This window comes from Rhineura floridana, chromosome 7, assembly GCF_030035675.1.
Source record: "Rhineura floridana isolate rRhiFlo1 chromosome 7, rRhiFlo1.hap2, whole genome shotgun sequence".
In the NCBI taxonomy this organism is placed as follows: domain Eukaryota; kingdom Metazoa; phylum Chordata; class Lepidosauria; order Squamata; family Rhineuridae; genus Rhineura; species Rhineura floridana.
Window position 1 is genome coordinate 72,224,249 of NC_084486.1, and position 22,149 is coordinate 72,246,397.

Here is a 22,149-nt window from a genome sequence, read left to right on the forward strand (position 1 = left end):
TTAAATGAGAGATAGAGCTGAGTGTCATCCGCATATTGGTGACACTGCAACCCAAATCTCCTGATGATGGCCCCCAGCGGCTTTACATAGATGTTAAATAGCATGGGAGAGAAGATAGAACCCTGTGGCACACCACAATTGAGAGGCCAAGGGTCTGAAACCTCATCTCCCAGAGTCACCCATTGGTGCCTGTCTGAGAGATAGGAACAGAACCACCGTAAAACAGTGCCCCCTATTCCCATTCCCTCCCGGCGATCCAAGAGGATACTGTGGTCAACGGTATCGAAAGCCGCTGAGAGATCCAGGAGGACGAGGAAGGCATGTTCTCCCCTATCCAACGCCCTCCTCAAATCACCCACCAGAGCGACCAAGGCTGTTTCAGTTCCATGAGGCTGGGGGGGCAGAGTACAATGAAGAAGACAGTGGTTTCACAGCTGAAGCGGTGGGGTGGCTGCTTTGTGGTTGGCTCAGCGCTGCCGCAGAGTCTCAGGGGGGAGACATAAAATTACAAACCCCTTTTTTGTGTTAAACATGACACACGTAGGAAACAGTAAAGGAAGGAAAGAGTACAGACACACAACAGGAAAAAAAACACCAAATTATACAGGCCTGAATGCAGAGAGGAGCCAGATTAACCGTTCTTGGTGGAAGGCAGAAGAGAAACTGAAATGAGCTGCGCAGAGCAGAAAGTCCTTGTAAAAAAAAACCTCTTTAGCACTCTTCTGCCTTCAACCGCTAGGTGGAGCTAGCTACCCACCTGAGATCAGCTTCTCCATGCACTGGAGAAATGCTTTTGATGGGTTTTACATAGTGTGTACGCAGCCCATGTTGAATGACAACTAGCATAGCCCTTATGTACAGGTGAAGATTGACTTTACTTTTCCTCTCTTCACATGGGAAAATAATGTAGATATATTATTTTCTCATATTTCCCCCTTGCCTCTTTACACTCTTTTTTGAAAAATTGATTCCGAACAAAAACTATCAGTTATTACCTTCCTAGATTTTCAAGGCCTAATACATCATGAGTATGAATTATTAATTTTTTAAGGTGCAGCCAAGTTCTTACTGCATACCTCTTAGCATTTGGTATACCAGTCAGGGGCTTTCTATTAGATATTAAATGAGATAGCTAGAGTTTGCTTAAATTAACTAGATAAAGGAAATAAAAATTGCAGAAGCAATTCTCAGTATCTGCTTGCAAAACATCAGATTTATTTCAGAAAAATCTCTAAATATCTCTATTGTGTTCTACAAATCAGCAGTGAATCATGTCTTGGCCTATTGGGTGGGGAGCCCCTATGCCATCAGCACATCAGTTTGTGAAGTTCTTATCTCAGGCATTCAAATGATATACAAATTAAAACAGCGTGTGACTGGAGACTATCTCTCAATTAGTTGTTTTAAAAAAATAAACTGAACTATTAGCAATGTTCCTAATCCCTGACAAACTGTTATCTCAATTATTTAAAATTTTGCACATTCACTCAATAGGTAGAGAATGGTGCAGTCAGAAGCAACATTGAAGACCACCTAGTTAAACCCCTGGACTATGAAAGAATGTTATAATGTTTGTCCAGCAGTGGTCAGTAGTCTCAAAGTTTTTAAGACTATACAGCTTTACAACCAACTTGCTCTTTTTCCCAACGATTACTTGGAAATTTTCTCATGATATCCAACATTGCTTAAATTCCATTATCTCCTCTTTTCCAACTATACAATTTATGAGACAGCAGCACTGTATCCTATGTAATGGTGAATAATATTTTTCCTTGAAAAAAAGGTTTTAAATATTTGCAAGTTAAATGTCACTTTAAGCTTTTCTATTTAGAAATATCCAAAGCAGCTTATAAGAAAATATTCCACTGAAACTATAAAACAATAAAATAAGATAAACGCAGGCAAGTATCCCTAATTAATTTTTTAGAGAATAAAAAGTTCTTAACATGATGTTTCAAGAACACTAATCTTGTCTGTCTGTAAATAGTATTCCATAAAACAGGGCATCTGAAAGACCTCACCATTTGCCACCTATCTCAATATTAGACTTAAAATACAAGGCAAGTTCATTTAAGTTATCCTAAGTTCAAGTGTAACCATATCCAAATCCTTTAAACCTCCCACTCTCAAACTATGTCTTGAATTCTCAGCCCTTATAGCTTTTGTCGGAATTTTCTCTGGTTAACAATTCATGCCTTTGACAGATGCCTTGGTGGCCTTGATGTCCTGAAATGCTCCAGACAAGATAGTCATGGCATGGAGTCTCCCTGGACAATAATCCCAGGAGTCCTTGAGACCATATCTGCCAGTTGAGGCAGGGAGGCTCCTGGACAGCAAGGTGGGCAGAACACCAGTACCCCAAGATACACACAAAGTGGATTGGACTGTGAAAGACCAACCCAAATTGTGTTTGCATTTTGACAAATTTGTAGGGCAGTACAATATCTCAGAGAGGAGGTCAGGTCTCCTGCTCCCCTGGTGCATTCACTATAGCTGCCCAATTTCCCTGCTTTTTAAAGTTTGATAGAAATATATGTTGGCTATAGGTACATTCTTAAACCGCAAGGTTTTTTGCCTATTAGTGAATAGCATATTATACAGGCACAAGAGTGTCTGTATACTATAGCCAGGGTGGATTTTTCACATTCTGCAATGTTAAATTGAAAATACCACCCCATGCCATTCTGATGCTTCCCATAAACTCATTTTAAAACAAAACCTTACAAAATTTATAGTCCTGAATTCAGAAAAGCTTGCTTAACAACCCTCTCAATTTTCATGGTGAAACAGTCATAAAGAATCGAAAGTTCAAAGTCTAAAGAGATAGGGAAAAAACCCAGAGCCCTTTTGGAATTTTTTCCTCTCAGCGTTCTCATAATTTGTTGAAATTCATTAAAAATCAGCCATGTTCACACAGTACCTGTAATCCTATTACTGACCTTGCCCCATACTCTGACCTTCATCTTCTGCAGTTTAAAAGTTTAAAAAATGTCTGGCTGATTTTTAATTAATTTAATAAATTTTGCATTGAACTGAATGATAATGCCGGGCATGCTCAGTAAGAACCAACTATCAGTGTTCTAAAAGCCAGACTCAAAAGCAAAGTAAGAAGAACACCAGCAAATATACAAAAATGTAATTCTCCATCTTTGGAGATGGCAGGCATTGCCACCACTCACCATATGGTCAGAGGCACATGTTACCAAATTCTTCCAAGCTACACAGCAAGTGGATTGAACTGTGGAAGACCAACCCAAATTGTGTTTGCATTTTGACAAATTTGTAGGGCAGTACAATATCTCAGAGAGGAGGTCAGGTCAAAATATTTGTTGGCTATACGTACGTTCTTAAACTGCAAGGTTTTTCGTCTATTAGTGAATTATATAGTGATGTGGAACAGGATCTTTGTAGTAGCACCCAGTTGTGGAATGTCATCCCCTCTGAGATCTTCCTAGCGCTAATCTTGTTTTCATTTTGGCACCATGTTAAAGCATGGTTATTTAATCAAGATTTTAGTAATTGCTGATTCCAGAGCTTAATTTATAATGATTGTTGCTTGTGTATCAATATTTTTATTGTTTTATTATTTTCCACACCTCATCTGTAGTTGGATTTGTTGCTTTAATGACTGGTGTACCCTATCCTGAAATCTTTGGACAGAGTGTAGTTTATAAATATTTTAATACATATAAATGTCCCAATTGAGGTGCTACATTCAGTAATTCAGTAGGAAAATATGCAGTCTTGAAACCATATTCAAATTTCACCATACACAGAAATGGAAAAGGAAAAGATTAATCTAGGCAGGCCCCAAGTAACACCAAGTTAAATTTTCCTGGGGCAGAAATTTCATGTTGTCCAACATATTTCCCCTTTTTTGTTGTATTCCCCATTTAGTCCATCTGGTTCCTGTGAAATATTCAAAGTCAGTTTGGTTGTGATGGGTTGCCACTCCCCATCCCACAATCATCTTCACATTCTAAAGGTGGTACTCCCAATTTCATTTCTAAGGAGTGCAGTTCGCATGGTCTCTCTTGAAGATCATAGAACAGTGGTTCCCAAACTTTTTTTCCCCATGGACAACTTGAAAACTGTTGAGGGTCTTGGAGGACCACTAAATGGCTTTTCTGCCCTTCCCCCCACCTCCACACAGATCCAGTGCCTGCAAGGGAAGGGGACCATCACTGCCCAGGGAGGGAGAGCCATCTGCCTGCTTTGCTGCTGCTGCTGCTTGGCCAACATCTCTGCTCTCTCCTTCTTGGGCTCCTGCTCTGCACGTGGGCACCTTGCAGGACCAGGCCCCAGGTACTCAGCCAGCTGTGCCTGATACTGTTCCACCTGTCCCTTCTCTGGAGGGGATATATAAGCCGGCTGGCTGAGGGGGCTTGGGAGATCCAGTGCCTGCAAGGGAAGAGGACCATCACCGCCCAGGGAGGGAGAGCCATCTGCCTGCTTTGCTGCTGCTGCTGCTTGGCCAACATCTCTGCTCTCTCCTTCTTGGGCTCCTGCTCTGCACGTGGGCACCTTGCAGGACCAGGCCCCAGCTGTCTGGATCTCTGTTGCGGTCGTTGGCCTGGATAGGGTTGCTGTCGCTCGGGAGAGGACACTAATACCCTCACTGTGCTGCTGCTATCATCTGCTGCTGCCATCTGCTGCCTGCTTCTATCAGCTGCTGCGGTCGATTGCTGTGTGCTATTGTCACCTGCTATTGTAATCTGTCGCTTGCCTAGAACCGTTGTGGACGCTGTTGCTGCGGCTGCTATTGCCTTGACCTGAGTGTGGACATTGCCATCACTACTGGCACTTTATTATTTTAATGTTGTTGTGTTGTATGAGTGAGGATTGTGTGTGTGTATGTCGTGTGTGTGTGTGAATTTAGTGTGTATTGGTGTGAATGTGCATTGTGTGAGTGTCTGTGACTTGGTGTGTGTGTATATGTGAGTTTTATTTGTTTTAATATGTGCCTGGGAGAGAGTATTATACATCGACCGGGGAGACTTTTGGGGGGCCCAATTAGTGTAGTGACGGGTAATGGGAGGTATGGTGTTGTGAGGAGAACGTGCCAGATAAGGGGAACTCGTCCCAGACAAGTAGTGTCTGTGACTTGTTCCAGTTCTCCTCACATCCCCAGGACTGATGGTTGTTCTATCAGTCAGCCTTCGGATCTCCATGTGCTGTTGTTAAACACCAGGTCAGTTCACCATAAGATCTCCCTTGTCCATGATTTAATTGTGGACGAGGCTGCCGACCTGGCGTGTATAACTGAGACCTGGGTGGGCGATCAGGGAGGCGTTGCTCTTTCCCAGCTCTGCCCACCTGGGTATGCGGTTCAGCATCATGGTAGAACCGAAGGACGGGGAGGTGGGGTTGCTGTGGTCTATAGGAGTTCTTTCTCACTCACCAAGCACCCTGTCCATGTGACGACTGGTTTAGAGTGTCTCCACCTTGTGTTGGGCCAGAGAGACAGACTGGGAATTTTGTTGGTGTACCGCCCACCCTGCTGCCCAACAAATTCCCTAACTGAGCTGACAGAGGTAGTCTCGGAGGTACTGTTGCAGTCCCCTAGACTTTTGGTACTCGGGGACTTCAACGTCCATGCCGAGACTGCTTTATCTGGGGCGGCTCAGGATTTCATGGCCTCCATGACAACCATGGGGCTGTCTCAGGTTGTTACCAGCCCAACGAATGTGTCGGGACATACTCTTGATTTGATCTTCGCCACTGGGCATGGAGATGGTGATCTGGTGGTTGGGGATTTGTCATCTACCCCATTGTCATGGACAGATCACCGCTTGCTGAAGTTTAGGCTCACAGTGACCCTTTCCCTCTGCAAGGGTGGGGGACCTATTAAATTGGTCCGCCCCCGGAGACTAATGGATCCTGAGGGTTTCCAAAGGGCTCTGGGGGATTTTCCGACTGAGAAGACTGGCGCTCCTGTCGAAGCCCTGGTTGGATTGTGGAATACGGAGCTGACCCGGGCGGTTGACACGATCGCTCCCATGCGCCCCCTCCTATGTAGAGCTCATACAGCTCCATGGTATACCGTGGAGCTGAGAGTGATGAAGCAAGAGAGGAGGAGGCTTGAGTGCAGATGGAGGCAAACTCCTGATGAATGCAATTATGCTTTGGTAAGTGCTTCTTCTAAGTGGTATATAGTAGCGGTGAGGGCAGCAAAAAAGAGATATTTTGCTGCCACAATTAAGGCATCTCTCTCCCGCCCGGCGGAGCTCTTTAAAATTGTACGAGGGCTTTTACATTCTGGCCCTCGGGATATTATGGATTCATCTGTAGCCCGCTGTGATGAGTTCGCGAGGCACTTCCAGGATAAGATCGCATGCATTCGCCGGGACTTGACTCCAATGTTATGACAGTGAGTTCCAACGAAGCATCCAGAACGCGGTCTTGTCCTTATTTATTGGATGAGTTTCAGTCTGTACAGCTTGAGGATGTTGACAAGATCCTTGGACTGGTGCGGGCGACCACATCTGTTCTGGACCCTTGCCCCTCTTTGCTGGTGAAAGCTGGCAGGACCGGAACCGCCGGCTGGGCCAAGGAGATAATAAACGCCTCTTTGAGAGAGGGAGTGGTCCCTGACTGCCTAAAAGAGGCGGTAGTGAGACCACTCCTGAAGAAATCCTCTTTGGACCCAGATAACCTGAACAACTATAGACCTGTGGCGAATGTTCCGTTCTTGGGCAAGGTACTGGAACGGGTGGTTGCCAGCCAGCTCCAGGGGCTCTTGGATGACACTGATTATCTTGATCCATTTCAATCCGGTTTTAGGCCCGGTTTTGGCACCGAAACAGCCTTGGTCGCCCTGTACGATGACCTGTGTCGGGAGAGGGACAGGGGGAGTGTGACTCTGTTGATTCTCCTTGATCTCTCAGCTGCTTTTGATACCATCGACCATGGTATCCTTCTGGGAAGACTCACGGAGTTGGGAGTTGGGGGTACTGCTTGGCAGTGGCTCCGCTCCTACTTGGTGGGTCGTCACCAGAAGGTAGTGCTTGGGGAACATTGCTCGATACCCTGGACTCTCCATTGTGGAGTCCCGCAGGGATCGGTACTGTCCCCCATGCTTTTCAACATCTACATGAAGCCGCTGGGTGCGGTCATCAGGAGTTTTGGGCTGCGTTGTCATCAGTACGCTGATGACACACAGCTCTATTTCTCCTTTTCATCCTCCTCAGGTGAGGCTGTTAACGTGCTAAACCGTTGCCTGACCGCGATAATGGACTGGATGGGAGCTAACAGACTGAAGCTCAATCCAGACAAGACTGAGACGCTGTTGGGGAGTGCCTTCTCTGCTCAGATGGTGGATGTTCATCCTGTTCTTGATGGGGTTACAGTCCCCTTGAAGGAACAGGTTCGTAGCTTGGGAGTTCTTTTCGATCCTTCCCTGTCTCTTGAGGCCCAGGTGGCCTCGGTGGCACGGAATGCTTTTTACCATCTTCGATTGGTAGCCCAGCTACGTCCCTATCTGGACAGTGACGACCTCGCTTCAGTTGTTCATGGTCTGGTAACTTCTAGATTGGACTACTGCAACGCGCTCTACGTGGGGCTGCCCTTGAAGACTGTTTGGAAACTACAGCTAGTCCAGAATGAAGCGGCCAGATTGTTGACGCGGACCAGAAGGTCCGCTCATATAACACCTGTTCTGGCCCGTCTGCACTGGCTTCCTATTTGTTTCCGGGCTAGATTCAAAGTGCTGGTTTTGACCTATAAAGCCCTACACGGCATGGGACCGCAATACCTGGTGGAACGCCTCTCCCAATATGAACCTACCCGTACACTACGCTCAACATCTAAGGCCCTCCTCCGAGTACCATCCCATCGAGAGGCTCGAAGGGTGATGACTAGAACCAGGGCCTTTTCAGTAGTGGCCCCTGAACTGTGGAACAGTCTCCCTGATGAGGTGTGCCTGGCGCCGACGCTACTATCTTTTCGGCGCCAGGTGAAAACCTTTTTATACTCCCAGGCATTTTAAAGTGTATTTTAAACAGCATTTCCGTATTTTGGATGTTGTTTGGTTCGTTATTGTTTGTTTGTTTTTTTATTATTATTTATTGTATTTATTGTATTTATATATTGTGCTTGTTTTTATCTTTTTGTACACCGCCCAGAGAGCCTTCGGGCTTAGGGCGGTATATAAATTAAACTAAATAACTAAATAAATAAATAAAATCACAGTTTTGAGATAGTTTTGTCTCTTTGTTCTCCCAAAACCTCATCATACACATTGACCCAGAGGTATGCCCCACCAAGATGAATGCACAGGACTTCAGCCTTGGAAGCTTGATCGGTTCACCTTTATTCCAAGAGAAACCTGTGTTCTCTATGGGGCTTACTTCCAAGTAAGCATCATGGTTTACAGCCTGGAAATCTTTATCAGTTTTACCCCTACTTATAGCCAGGCTGTTGAGGAAGAAAGGAGACTTCTGCTTCAAGGGGAGGGGGGCATTAAAGGGGCCATTACGCAGCTGATCCCATAATATGAACTCAAAAGTAAGTCCCACCAGGATCAATGGCAGATGTGCATAGGACTGCAGCCTTAGCGTGTACAGGATTGCTGCCTAAATTGGTTTGTCATAAAGATGCTACAGAGTACTGTTAACAAGGGGCCAAATAAGCTTCCAACTCTAGGGGAAAGACTATCCCTACCACACTACTCTACCACCTTGTTCACTTCTGCATTTTCTTTCGAGAATGTGTAGTAAAATGGAAGGATATTAAGTGAACTAGGACCTGGGACACAAAAGTTCAAATCCTCACTTGGTCATGAAGCTCACTGGGTGACCTTAGGCCAGTCATTCTCTCTCTCAGCCTAACCTACCTCACAGGGCTGTTGTAAGAATAGATTGGGGAGTGGGAAACTTGAAGAAAGCTAAAAGCTAACATAAATAGGTACATAACAAACAGAAACTTAATACGTGACCCCCCTCCCCAAAATAAAGGCTGTACTCCTATATTACTCTAGGCTAAGCCTCATTGAATACAGTGGGACTTGCTTCTGAGTAAATATCCACAGGTTTGGGCAGTGATGGGAGAGTTTCAGGAAATATAGCAAACAAGAAGTAAATGAGGAGATTCATTCCTGAGGACCCTGCAGCATAAGCCAGTATCCCCTTTCGGTAGGCAATGGAGGGGGGCAGGGAAGAGGACTGCCTTGTATACATCATAATCCTCCCTCCCCCAACCAATACCACTCAGGACAGTCCATTCCATCCTGCTCCATTTTTAAAGCTACTACTTCTACCACCCCCAGCCATGCAAGCAAAAGGAGGGAGGAGTGAAGATGGAGAAAAGATCCCATCAGACCAGTCAGCTCATCACATCAAGGAGGAGTGGAGAGGAGAAAGGCCTGGCCACGGGGGGGGGGGTCTTTCCTGAATAGGCACAATCTGAGCTGGCTTTCTCCTGCATGCAGCATTCAGTGGAAGGCACACAGGGCCCCTTGGAGTTCCTGAACTTGTGGCCCATAGCTCTGATTTTACTGAAATACGTGGTCTTGGAGCAGCCAGCCTAGGCTAGCTCATTTCACAGAAATGGGGGGGAGGCACAAAGTTTACCCAGTCTACCTACCCATTTGTTCTATATACACCACAATCCTCCCCCCTCCCCCAACTAATACCACTCAGGACACTCATTCCCATCCTGCCCCCTTTTTTTTCTTTTAAGCTACTTCTTCTACCACCACCATCAGCCAGCCATGCGAGGGAGAGGACAGAGGAGTGAAGAAGCCTGCTCTGGCCATGTGCAAAGCCCAGGGTTAGATTTTATCAGAGCAGATGCTGCTATTGCTGCTGCTCTTCAAAAACACAATACGGATCCCCAGCCTGAAGCTTGCAGATCACAGTTTGGGAACCTCTCATTTCATGGCTAAAGTTCTAAGTGAAAATTTCATTACTATCTGGGTTTTGTATTTTTACTCTACCCAGCCTGTTACTTAAACATGCTGTTTAAAAGAAATAATGTCATCCTGCTGTACTATTTTCAGCAAAGAACCACATATAGTTATGACATAATTTCTGCAGATGCTACATATTGTAAAATATTATACTGAATCCTCGGGGTAAGCAAAAAAGGACTCTACTGAATTGCAAAAAAACAAAACAAAAAACACCACTTTCTTGGAAAGTTCTTTTTGCTGAAGAAGGCTTTCTAAAATAGCTCTGAACCACTAATGTTCGAAACAATCATTTTTGTTGTGTGTTCAACAGTGCAGAAAGAATTAAGATCAATACATGCTGAATTTTATTGTAATGTATTGTTACACATCTGAAGTATCTTGCTTTTGAAACTGTAGGAGAGAAAACGTATTTTACGTTTCTCTGCCATTTTAGTCCATTTGTAAAGTCTTTACCAATGTCAAATTGAGCCTTTGGGAAAGTCAGTGTGATATCTTCATGTACATATTCCCCCAGATATATGTAATTATATATGATATATTCTAAATATATACATAACATAAATCATGAATATACTTCCTAACATGTTTCTGGCATTTAATAAACAAACAAAAAATTAACTGATTCATTGTTAGTGTAGATTAGTTACTCTTTAATGATCTTTGACAAGCTTTGCACATTCATGTATTTCCTGTAAAAACATTCCCATTTATCTCTTCCTTCATTTTTAGTCTTTGTTTGTTTTGGGATTAAAATAGAGAACACTTTTAATTTCTCCTTAAAGCTGTTGTCTGTCCATAGTAACCTAACGCTTCATGAAGACCGCTCCTACCGAAAGTGATTAAATGTAACCCAACATCATAGCAATATTTTGTTTAGCAGTTCATTATATTTTCCTTGTGCATAGCTTATTTTTTCTATTGGAATACTGATCTGCAGACATATTTCATATGACTGAAAGATATACAAATAATCAAAAAACAAATGCTGCTTGATTTACGGTGTGATGCCATGGAGGGGTACACACTAGCATGATAGTTAGTATAGGATTCTTTTTTTCCATTACTGTTTTCCATATTCATAATATTCATGTAGCCTAGGATGCTCAAGAATGACAGTAAATATTTCATGGTGATAGAGCAGGATCATTAGATCAAAATATAAATGGGAATGAAAGAGTAATTAACTGGATAAAATACTATTTGTGAATGGAACAATATCATTTACTGATAAGATACTAAGGTAACATAAGTAGATCAGAAATAGTTAAAAAGAGCACAGCTGACCACATTTGGATTTAGGAGGCCAGACCAAAGGAGAGGTGGGGTGTCAATGAGGACTAGTCAAGAAAATCTGGAGTAATGAAATACCATGTCCTTTATTAAGTTTGCAAACACAGTTTGAATGCACTGTGCTAAGTCCCAAAAATTTGCAAAGCTTGCTGCCTTATGGCCTATTTTGGATGCAACACTAAAACATGGTTTACGAGAACACTCAGAAGCAACTCTCTTAGCACAGACTTGGAGGATACTAAAAACATCCACTTCCTCATTTAAACTATTGTTTTGTCCAAATAAAAGCTAAATTTAAACACTGTGTTCATCTTAAATGAAACCTTTCCACCCTTGTTTTATCCTTCTAAAATACTTGAGCCCATACATTGAAGAAATATTCTGAAACATTTTCATAATCTTTGAATAGATCCCTAACTGTACACAAAGGGTATAGGTAGGTGGTAGATTAGGGGTTTTACACCACAGCAGCAGCTAGGGACAATATGATTTTAAGCAGTTGACTCTAAGTTTTCATTTCGTATCAGCATAAACTTCTTTCTTTCAGGTCTCATTAATTCACAAGGGTTTCAGAGAAGTACTTGATGTTTTAAAAAATGTACAAAAAAGCATGTTTCTTCACCCTATAATGAAGCCAGGTCCAGTTGTTGGTTGTCAGGTGGCTGGGTCCACAGCAAAGTTTGATGAGCATTTTAAAAACATGAATCGCACATACTTAATGCTAAGAGGAACACCACAAGGCACTCACAATGACAGAGCCTCCTTCCATAGACAATACATCCAATTTTGCATTTGTGGTGGCTATGAAAAAGTATTAATTTAATATAATAAATCAGGGTTGTTATTTATACTAACCTGTATCTTGATTGGCCATGAAAAGTTGCTGACATATACATAGAAAGTGATATTTGGGTTGCTCCTGAAGTTGAATTTTTCACAGGAAAAACTATCTCTGTACTCCTTGATATTAGCCTTTGAAACTACAGGAATCTCTTCTCCGGATATTGTTCCAGCTATAAGAATACATAAAAATAATGAAAACCAAACCCTTTTTTAAAAAAAAAAAATGTTAGTTTGTAGCCCACTCCATCTCAAGGACACACATGGTGGATCACAACAACAAACTAACAGATATACAGATATACATTACTATAACAAAACTGTAGACTGAAAGAAATTTAAATTCCTCAAGGCTGCTTAATTCCACTCAATCCAAGGAAGAGAACTAACAATAAATTCAGAAAATGCTCTTTCACACTTGGCTACATCTTCAAGAGAAAAGAATTCTGAATTCTGCTGGACAGCCAAGAATTCATCTCTGTTTACTTTAATGATTGAATGAAGCACACAGATCATAAAACCAAAACAACACATCTGTTTTATCTTTAAAAATATGAAGAGACATTAGGGGGGAAGATCTCTACAATATAATATAATATAATATAATATAATATAAAATATAATATAATATAATATAATATAATATAATATAATATAATATATCTCTATTAAAGTAAAGCCCTTTTATAGATTAAAAGAACTCGTATGAAGAATATAAAATGTAAAATTATACATATATTCTTTATACACTAGCAAAGATAATGAATCATTTTTCAAACGTTATGAAAGATTCATAAAATGTATATATAATGGATATGAATTAATAGCAACTTTATCCCACTTAACCACACAGCTAATATTGTTTCTGCAAGTAATTTACACTAAAATTGAATAGGTTATTCAAGTGTGGAAAAATGTATTTGCCTTGATTGTGAAATATTGCTTTAGTATATCAACTGTTGTTAAGATGCTTCATATTCAACCAGATAAACATATCCCATTTGCAAGACATGAGACTCTTCAGCAATTCTGTTTGATCTGTATATTGCTGGACTGGCAAATGAAACAAAAGCTTACAAAAAAAAAGGAAATTTTAAGCAACAATCAAGTAAAAGAAACCACACAGGATCTCAAAGAAAGTATTCTTGGTCTGGAAACACACATTTGACAGCAAACAAGAGACTGCCTCTAATGTGCTGAGTGTAAAGGGTTTTTTTCAGGGATATGAGGCAGGCTCTATTTCTCATTTTTCCTCCGTGACTATTCCTCAGACACTTGAGTGGAGACAAAGTAGCTGGAACAAGGGATTTCAGTTGAAAATGGGTGAATGGATCTGATTTAGATGATTATTTGATTGAGTAGACAAGAGATGGCAACTGAATTTGGTAAAGTGAAACAGGAGTTGAAAGAAATAAAGGATTATACGAGAAAAAAAGCAGATGGACAAGCAATAGAAGATGAAAAAGAAATTAAAGAGAAGGAACAAATTCTGGAGATTGGATCAGATATATCAAATGTGGAATTGGAAAAAGATTTGGACTTTATGGCAAAAATTGAAGGGAGAATGCAAGTCCTGGAGATTGGAACAGATATATCAAGTGTGGAACTGGAAAAATATTTGGAGTTTGTGGATCCTGGAGATAAAGATTACTGTTTGGAATTCGGCGTTGTCCCTGGAGAAATTGATGAAGATATCAGAGATAAAGCTATCAATGTTTCGATGGAATTTCTGGACTGGAATGATTTGATGGAACTTGAAATAGAGAAAAATTATAGAATTAATTCCAGATATGTGACAATGGAAAAACTCTCAAGAGATGTGCTAGTGCATTTCGTAAAAAAGAGGAACAGAGATATGACTTTACAACAATATTTCAGCAACACATTCAGAATTGACGGCAAGGAAATATTTGTGATGAAGGAAATTCCCATCAGACTCTTACTATATGACTATGACTATGACAGCAAGATTATTATGGGTGCAAGGATGGAAGTTGGAAGATGGAATTAACACTGATAATGGAAAAATGGCTATTGAAATTACTGGACCTAGCAGACTTGATGAGATGGATTAATTGACATGTTTATTTGGAGAAAAATCGATGGAAACCTCTCTTTGACTTTTTGCGGAAAGAATAAAGTGATGTTAATGAGATTTGATGATTAATTAAGATAACTACTGGAGGAAAGTGATTTTGTGATGTATTAAGAGACAGGTTTGTTATATATCATAGACCTATAACTGATCTGCGACAAATCGGAAGTCAACATTTTATTTTATTGTTTAATTTGTTTCTTTTTTGTTTTGTTTTGTTTTGTTTGAAAATTTGAATAAAAATTAATGATAAATAAAAAAGAAAATGGGTGAATGGGTGTATTAAGCTCTCCTTCCCATACTCACCGCTTCTCCCTGCAAGTGCCCGCCCACCCCCACTTCCATTGCTGGAAGTAATCATGAGACTGGAAATTCCAGATTTATTAAGAATCTAGTTTTATATTAAACAGAACTAAATTTAACAATGCACTTTTTAAATTTGGAGTAGGAGTCCCATATTTTGTTTCACCAGTGAATATTTGCACAGTAAATCATCCTACATTTCACTTGATCAATAGTCTAATAGTTTAATAGTGTGCAGAGCAGATATGGGGAACATTTGGCCCTCCAGACATTGCTGAACTACAGCTCTCATCATCCCTGGCCATTGGCCATACTTGCTAGAGCTGATGGGAGATGTAGTTCAGCAACATCTGAAGGACCAGAGGTTCCCCATCCCTGGTGTAGAGGGATAAAAGCACATGCTCCAGCACCACTCTAAATGTCTCCATGTGTGCTGGGTATACCCACTGTAACCCCAAACCTCTACTTATTTAGTGTAAAGGCCCGAAGGCGGTTTGTAACTGCATTTGCCTGAATACATTTGCAAGCCTCCTTACAATTGGGAATGATGCCTTATCAGTGTTCCTGATTATGATGAGGCTTCTAAGCATATCCAGGCAAATGTGCTTACAAGCCACCTTCAGCCCTCCAAGCTGAACATGAAAATGTCAGGTGTTGAGGGGGTGCATGTGACGCCCTTCCCTGGCTCTCCCTGTCAGGTTCCTACCTGCTCGTGGCTACTGCCTTTCACTAGGCACCACCAGGGACTCCACCAGTCCGGACTGTCCTTTTTTATGGTTTCTCTCTCCACTCTAGCACAGATCTGAATAGATCCCCCTGCTAGGCAGCACCACCAGTCACGTTCTACAACCAATGTTCCCAGAGACCTTGCCTGAGTCTCTCTATCCGGTTACATTCGTGACTGCGTGCCTATGCTGTTCCCAACCCCCTTGTATCAATGCAGATAACTCATAACTCGGGGTTGCTCTGGATACTTATAATGTTATCTTCTCCTCTTCACCGCTGCCACCATTTGTTACTGTTTCTCTTCAGCCTTGGTTATTACCTTACCCTCCCTTCTGGTCTGTGAAACCCCAGCCAAGGATCAGGCCTTCGGTAAACCAAAATAGTATTTATTAAATAATATTAATAACAAGATAACTTTGATAATGATCTACAAGCTTATGGTTTCATCTATTACTGTGATATTTGACTTATTACTAATCCAAACTCCACCTCCCTCTTTCTCCACACTCTCCTGACATACACCAACTCACACCCACCTCCAAACTCCACCAAAACAACCCACTCACGTCCACCAAACACCTCTCAAACAACCCACTCACGTCCCCCCAGATTCAACTGTCATCCTTCCATTTATACTCTCAGCCATCCAAACACTCAGCCAATCATCCAGCATTCTACTGCTCATTTACTCCCCCCTCCTCTTTCATTCCACTTACCACATATCTCCTATACAAACAGCACTTACCATATATACATTAATACAGGAACATCACATTTCCCCCCCCCCTTAAAAATAACGGCAGAGTATTATTCCTGCTCTAGGATTCATACGCCGCGTTAACAATAAAACCAAGTCTTTATGGGGAAAATGTCTTTTTTGTTCCTACGTCTGCGTCACTGCAGTCCCGGCCACTTGCCTTGAAAGTCCATCGGCCAATACATTGTCCTTGCCTTTGATGAACTTGAAGTCCACCTGATAGTCTTGTAGAGCCCAGGACCACCTCTGCAGCATAGTGTTATGGTTTTTCATAGTCTGTAACCATAACAAGGCCCGATGATCCGTCGTCACCATAAATCTTCATCCCCACACGTATGGGCGCAACTTGCTCAGTCCCCACACGACCGCTAGGCACTCCTTTTGGACCGACGAATAATTCTTCTCCCTCGATGTTAGCTTGCGACTCAGGTACGCCACCGGATGTCTGGTGCCTCCTCTCCTGCAGCAAGACGACTCCCAGCGCGAGGTCCGACGCATCCGTAGCCACGATGAATGGTTGCTCATAGTCTGGTGCTATTAATATAGGTCCTTGGCACAAGGCTTGCTTCAAAAGATCAAAAGCCTTTTGACATTCATCCGTCCATACCACACGTTCAGCACACTTTTTCTTTGTCAGCTCATGCAAGGGGGTCACTATTTCCCCAAAAATTTTCACAAACTTTCGGTAGAATCCAGCCACACCTAAAAATGCCCTAACTTGTTTCTTTGTTAAGGGGATAGGCCATGATTGTATTGCCTCAACTTTGCTCCATAAGGGGGTTATTTTCCCACTCCCCACCTTATGTCCTAAATAGATGACCTCATTCAATCAAAACTGGCATTTCTTAGCTTTTATTGTTAGCCCTGCTTTTCTTAATGCCTCTAATACTGTGGTAATTACATACGTCACTGTGTCAAGCTTTTCTCTTATGGTATATGGTCCCTCCCAGTTAGCCTGTAATTTATCATGTTTCCTGGGTATGAATGCCATAACCATATCTCCCACATCATACACACGTTCCCTGGCTGTTCTGTCATACCAGTAACTTTGCTTCTCCTGAGCTTGACTCAAATTCTTTTGTACAGCTTCCATCATCGATGTTAATTTGCTGTGGAAGTCTAATACAAAATCAACTACAGATGTTTTGTACTCTCCCAGGGTTCCTTCCCATGAATTTTTTAACAGTTCCAAGGGTCCCCTCACTTTTCTAGTGAACATCAGTTCCAAGGGTGAGAAGCCTGTTGACTCCTGAGGGACTTCTCTGTACGCGAATAAGAAGCACCCCAAACGTTCATCCCAGTCTTGTGGGTGATCTTGAACATAACTTCTTATCATGCCCTTCAGAACCCCATTAAATCTCTCAGTCAATCCGTTAGTGGCTGGATGGTAAGTGGTGGTCTTTAGATGTTTTAGACCACAACACTTCCACATACATTGCATCACTTCTCCCATGAATACACTGCCTTGATCCGTCAGCACTTCATGAGGGAAACCCAGCCTCATAAAGATTTTTAACAAAGCCTCTGCCACTACAGGGGCTTCTACGGATCTTAATGCTTCTGCGTCTGGGTACCTGGTGGCAAAATCCACCACCACCAATAGATATTTCTTGCCATGCCTTGTGGGTTTGGAAAAAGGGCCCACCAAATCTACTCCCACTCTATAAAAGGGTTGTCCAATTATAGGAAGGGGCTTTAAGGGTGCCTTAGTCTTTACTCCACTTTTTCCCACCTTTTGGCATATACCACAAGATAGACAATGTTGTTTTACATCTTTGGAGATATTTGGCCAAAAATAGTGTGCCGCCAATCTCCTCTTGGTCTTTTTTATTCCCAGATGTCCTGCACATGGGACATTGTGGGCTACCTCTAGCAATCTGGTTCTGTATTTGCTAGGTACTATCAATTGCTTCACTGGTTCACATTCATCCTTTCTCTCAGCAGGCTTCCACAGTCTATATAAAATCCCATTCTCACACACAATTTGATTCCTCAGTTTGTCAGTGAAAGGAATCTGTTGGGTCAGGGCTTGCTCCTTTATTTGCCTCAAACTTGTATCCCTATTCAGTTCTTCCCTGAATTGCTCTGCCTCTTCCCAAGAGAGCATTTGATACAGTTTGTCTCCTTCAGGAGGCCTGCCAAGGGTTGCTATGGTGACCTTAGGCTCGATAACAGGTTGCACGCTGTTTTCTTCAGCCTCTGTTAACATAGCTTCTGTCTCTCTGCCAAGCTGTCATCTGGTCACCACATATATTTTTCCTTGTGCCCCCATTACATCTCTTCCCAGTATCACTGGTTCTTGTTCCTGGGCATTAATACCTACTTTATAATTTCCCTCTTTACCTCTCCACTGTATGTTTACTAGGGCCATGGGTAAGTTTTCTGGTTCACCCCTCACTCCTTGGATAGTCACCGTTTCCTGAGGTAATATTTCCTCAGATTTTATTAAATCTGGCCTCAGTAACATCTGAGCAGCACCAGTATCAAGCAATGCCCAATAATTTGCCCCTTGAACACACACTTCCTCTCTTAGACTTGTATCAAAGTATTTTACTTCGGTCCAGTTTATCTGGCAGAACTGAACCTTTTTTGTTTCCAGCTCTTTTGGTTCTGTTTTTACTGCCCTTCCCTGAGCAGGATTACTAATAGGGTTGGCAACCTCACATTGAAAACGTAGGTGCCCCGGTCTACCACATTTATAGCATAATTTATCCTCCATTTTAGGGTACACAGATCCACTCCGGTGTGTCCTGTGCCCTTCAGATTTTATTGGAGGACTCACTCGCTGTGGTACTACATCCTTTCTGCCACCATTATATGGTCTGGGTTTAAACTCTCTTGATGTTTTCCCCACCCAGCCAGTTCTATTGGAGGCAAAGTGATCCGCCATCTCTGCGGCCTCCTGCACCGATGTAGGGGAACGGTCTTTGACAAGGAGCCTTATTTCTGGTGGTAACTGATGGAATAACTGATCCAGTATCATGAGGCTTTTCACCTCTTCCACTGACTGAGCTTTGGCACTACTCATCCACTTTCCAAATATATCCATCAACTTTGATCCCAGTTCAACAAAAGACCTCCCTGCTTAGATCTGACAGTTTCGGAATAACTTTCTAAAATAGTCAGGTCCCAGTCTGAACCTTTTGTATACTGCCTCTTTAAACTCGGCATATGTGACGGGCCTGTCTGAGGGGAAATATTGGTATACCTCTGTCAATTCCCCTTTGATCAGGTTTGATAAATATTGCATATATTTATCCTCCGGTAGCCCCCACATTTGAGCTGCCTTTTCAAAGGTGCTGAGGTAAATCTGTGGATCTTGTCCAGGCTCAAACATTGCAAAATCTTTCGGTGTCACCTTTATTTTAGTTTCATTTCTGTCCTTTCTTGTTTCATCAGAATGAAACTTCTCTCTTTCAAACTTTAACTTTTCCACCTGTAATTCAGCATCTACTCTCATTCTCTCAAATTCCAACTCCCGCTGTTTTTCCTTCTCTCCTCCTTCAAAGACCCTCTGCTTGTCTTTCTCTGCACCTTCCATCCTCAATCTCTCAGTTTCCAACTTTAACTTCTCTCTCAAATTATATAAGCGGGATTGCTTGAATACCCTTCTGGGGTATCTTCCCTGACAGGTTGTTTTTGCTGGACAGTTGTAAATCCTATTAGTGCTACCCTCAGTTCATCTACCCCTTTACCCTCATGAGGTAAATTGAATGTTATGCACTTCTCCACCAGCTCCTCTCTTTTCATCTTTATATATTCAGCCATGGTGTTGGAATTCACTCACTCTTTGCCACACTCTTTGCCAGTCACTCTCACAAGTAATCTTTATTTGTTATTTCTGTTTGCCACACCACTGTTAGGGACTCTCTTTTGTCCGTATCCCACCTCTGCCACCACCTGTGATGCCCTTCCCTGGCTCTCCCTGTCAGGTTCCTACCTGCTCGTGGCTACTGCCTTTCACTAGGCACCACCAGGGACTCCACCAGTCTGGACTGTCCTTTTTTATGGTTTCTCTCTCCGCTCTAGCACAGATCTCAATAGATCCCCCTGCTAGGCAGCACCACCAGTCACATTCTACAACCAATGTTCCCAGAGACCTTGCCTGAGTCTCTCTATCCGGTTACATTCGTGACTGCGTGCCTATGCTGTTCCCAACCCCCTTGTATCAATGCAGATAACTCATAACTCGGGGTTGCTCTGGATACTTATAATGTTATCTTCTCCTCTTCACCGCTGCCACCATTTGTTACTGTTTCCCTTCAGCCTTGGTTATTACCTTACCCTCCCTTCTGGTCTGTGAAACCCCAGCCAAGGATCAGGCCTTCGGTAAACCAAAATAGTATTTATTAAATAATATTAATAACAAGATAACTTTGATAATGATCTACAAGCTTATGGTTTCATCTATTACTGTGATATTTGACTTATTACTAATCCAAACTCCACCTCCCTCTTTCTCCACACTCTCCTGACATACACCAACTCACACCCACCTCCAAACTCCACCAAAACAACCCACTCACGTCCACCAAACACCTCTCAAACAACCCACTCACGTCCCCCCAGATTCAACTGTCATCCTTCCATTTATACTCTCAGCCATCCAAACACTCAGCCAATCATCCAGCATTCTACTGCTCATTTACGCCCCCCTCCTCTTTCATTCCACTTACCACATATCTTCTATACAAACAGCACTTACCATATATACATTAATACAGGAACATCACAGTGCACCCAGTAACAGTGGCAGGGTCAGCATTTGAGCTCCATCCCACTACACACTTTCACCCTTGCACTCTCTCTTTCACTTTCTCTATATTTGGACTAACCCTCCAGGATATATAGCACATGTTTCTTGGTTCTAGTTTTATGCCGCAATGAAACTCATTTTTCTAGAAATCACAGTACAAGGAGCTTCTTTGAGGAACAGATTAAACTTGACAGCTCATGGCAGCCTCCCTATTAACTCCTTGAACCATTATTATAAAGCTTTTCCTGCCCAGCAGCTTGAGGTACTAGCACAGTTAGGTATTACACACAATCTGTAACATTAATACAGATCTCAGAGCAATATGGAGTGTATGTCTGTAAAACACAGGGACATACAGTGGATACATACTGTGGAGCTACACCTGGCTGCAGTACATTGGTGTGTGTACACCATATGCTTGCAAATGCACACCTCCTCTTAAATGTTGTAATGTTCACCAGGTATAATTGACATCTGGAGAAACAAATGTGTCACACAAAGTGAGAAGCGCCTCCTGTTCTTAACCATTCTGCATAATTAATTAAAAATGCAATCAGTGGTGCTCTCCTTGGATATATTTTCAGAAAGTCAACAGAACCAATTCAAAGAAACTTTTTAAAGAAAGCTTTTTATTAAAGCCAATGGAAAAATTGGGTTCAAAAGTTTGAAAAAAAGAAAGATAAGCAAGTCCTTTTATCACCACACACAGAAGGATTTTATTGTTTGATATCAATGTTAAGGTTAATAATTAAATTCCAAGCTTGAACACTGAAACAAAGAAATTAAAATCTTAGTCTCTGCAGTAGTTAAGAAAGTAATTTATCTTAATTAAAATCACTGTGTTCATAACACTGCCATTCTAAAAATTTAAAGAGCATACAAGGTTTGCTACCCAAGTAATTTTAATTGAATAAGGAAGAAAGTTAACATGTTAATGAACCTTTATTCAGATTGCAAATTATCTGAGTTTTAAGTAATATCATTAATAATGGCATAATGAGAATGGGAAAAGAATACATTTTATTAAGCTTTACTAATAAGAAACAAAAAGGCAATCATGTAAATATAGTTAGATAAGTACTTGAGACAATATGGAAGAAGAAGAAATACCTTAAGGACTTTCTTACCTGTAGAGCCAATAGACCAAGTGATATTCAGGTTAAAGTTGTTTGATGCATTAATTGATATGTCCAAATTTTTGTTTGACTAAAAATAAATAAAAGGAAAACATGAAAATTAGATAAGCATATTTAACAAGCAATGACCTTATCCTGATCACAGTTATTAACTGTATCCTGATCCTAAACATACTAGCATGATCCACTGAGGTAGCTCCTCACATGCTAGGTGGCCTTCCCCTTCTACAACTGATGACAGTGAAGGTCTCCATGAACTTGCAAAACCTTCTTTGCCATAACTAACAATGAAAGCTCTTTGTGCATATTAGTCTCTGGAGTGCAGTTGTTACGATT

At 41.9% G+C, this 22,149-nt stretch overlaps 1 protein-coding gene across 6 annotated transcripts in view; it reads right to left on the reverse strand.

The window, feature by feature from the left end:
- Window positions 1–22,149, reverse strand: part of ATRNL1 (attractin like 1) — a 1,089,767-nt gene that overhangs the window by 580,147 nt on the left and 487,471 nt on the right. For all 6 annotated transcript variants that reach the window (XM_061635905.1, XM_061635908.1, XM_061635909.1 and 3 more), the window contains exons 23-24: window positions 21,805–21,883; window positions 12,056–12,213 (exon numbers count right to left, since the gene is read on the reverse strand). In XM_061635905.1, coding sequence (XP_061491889.1) covers window positions 12,056–12,213; window positions 21,805–21,883 — 237 coding nt within the window. The remainder of the gene's footprint in view (window positions 1–12,055; window positions 12,214–21,804; window positions 21,884–22,149) is intronic.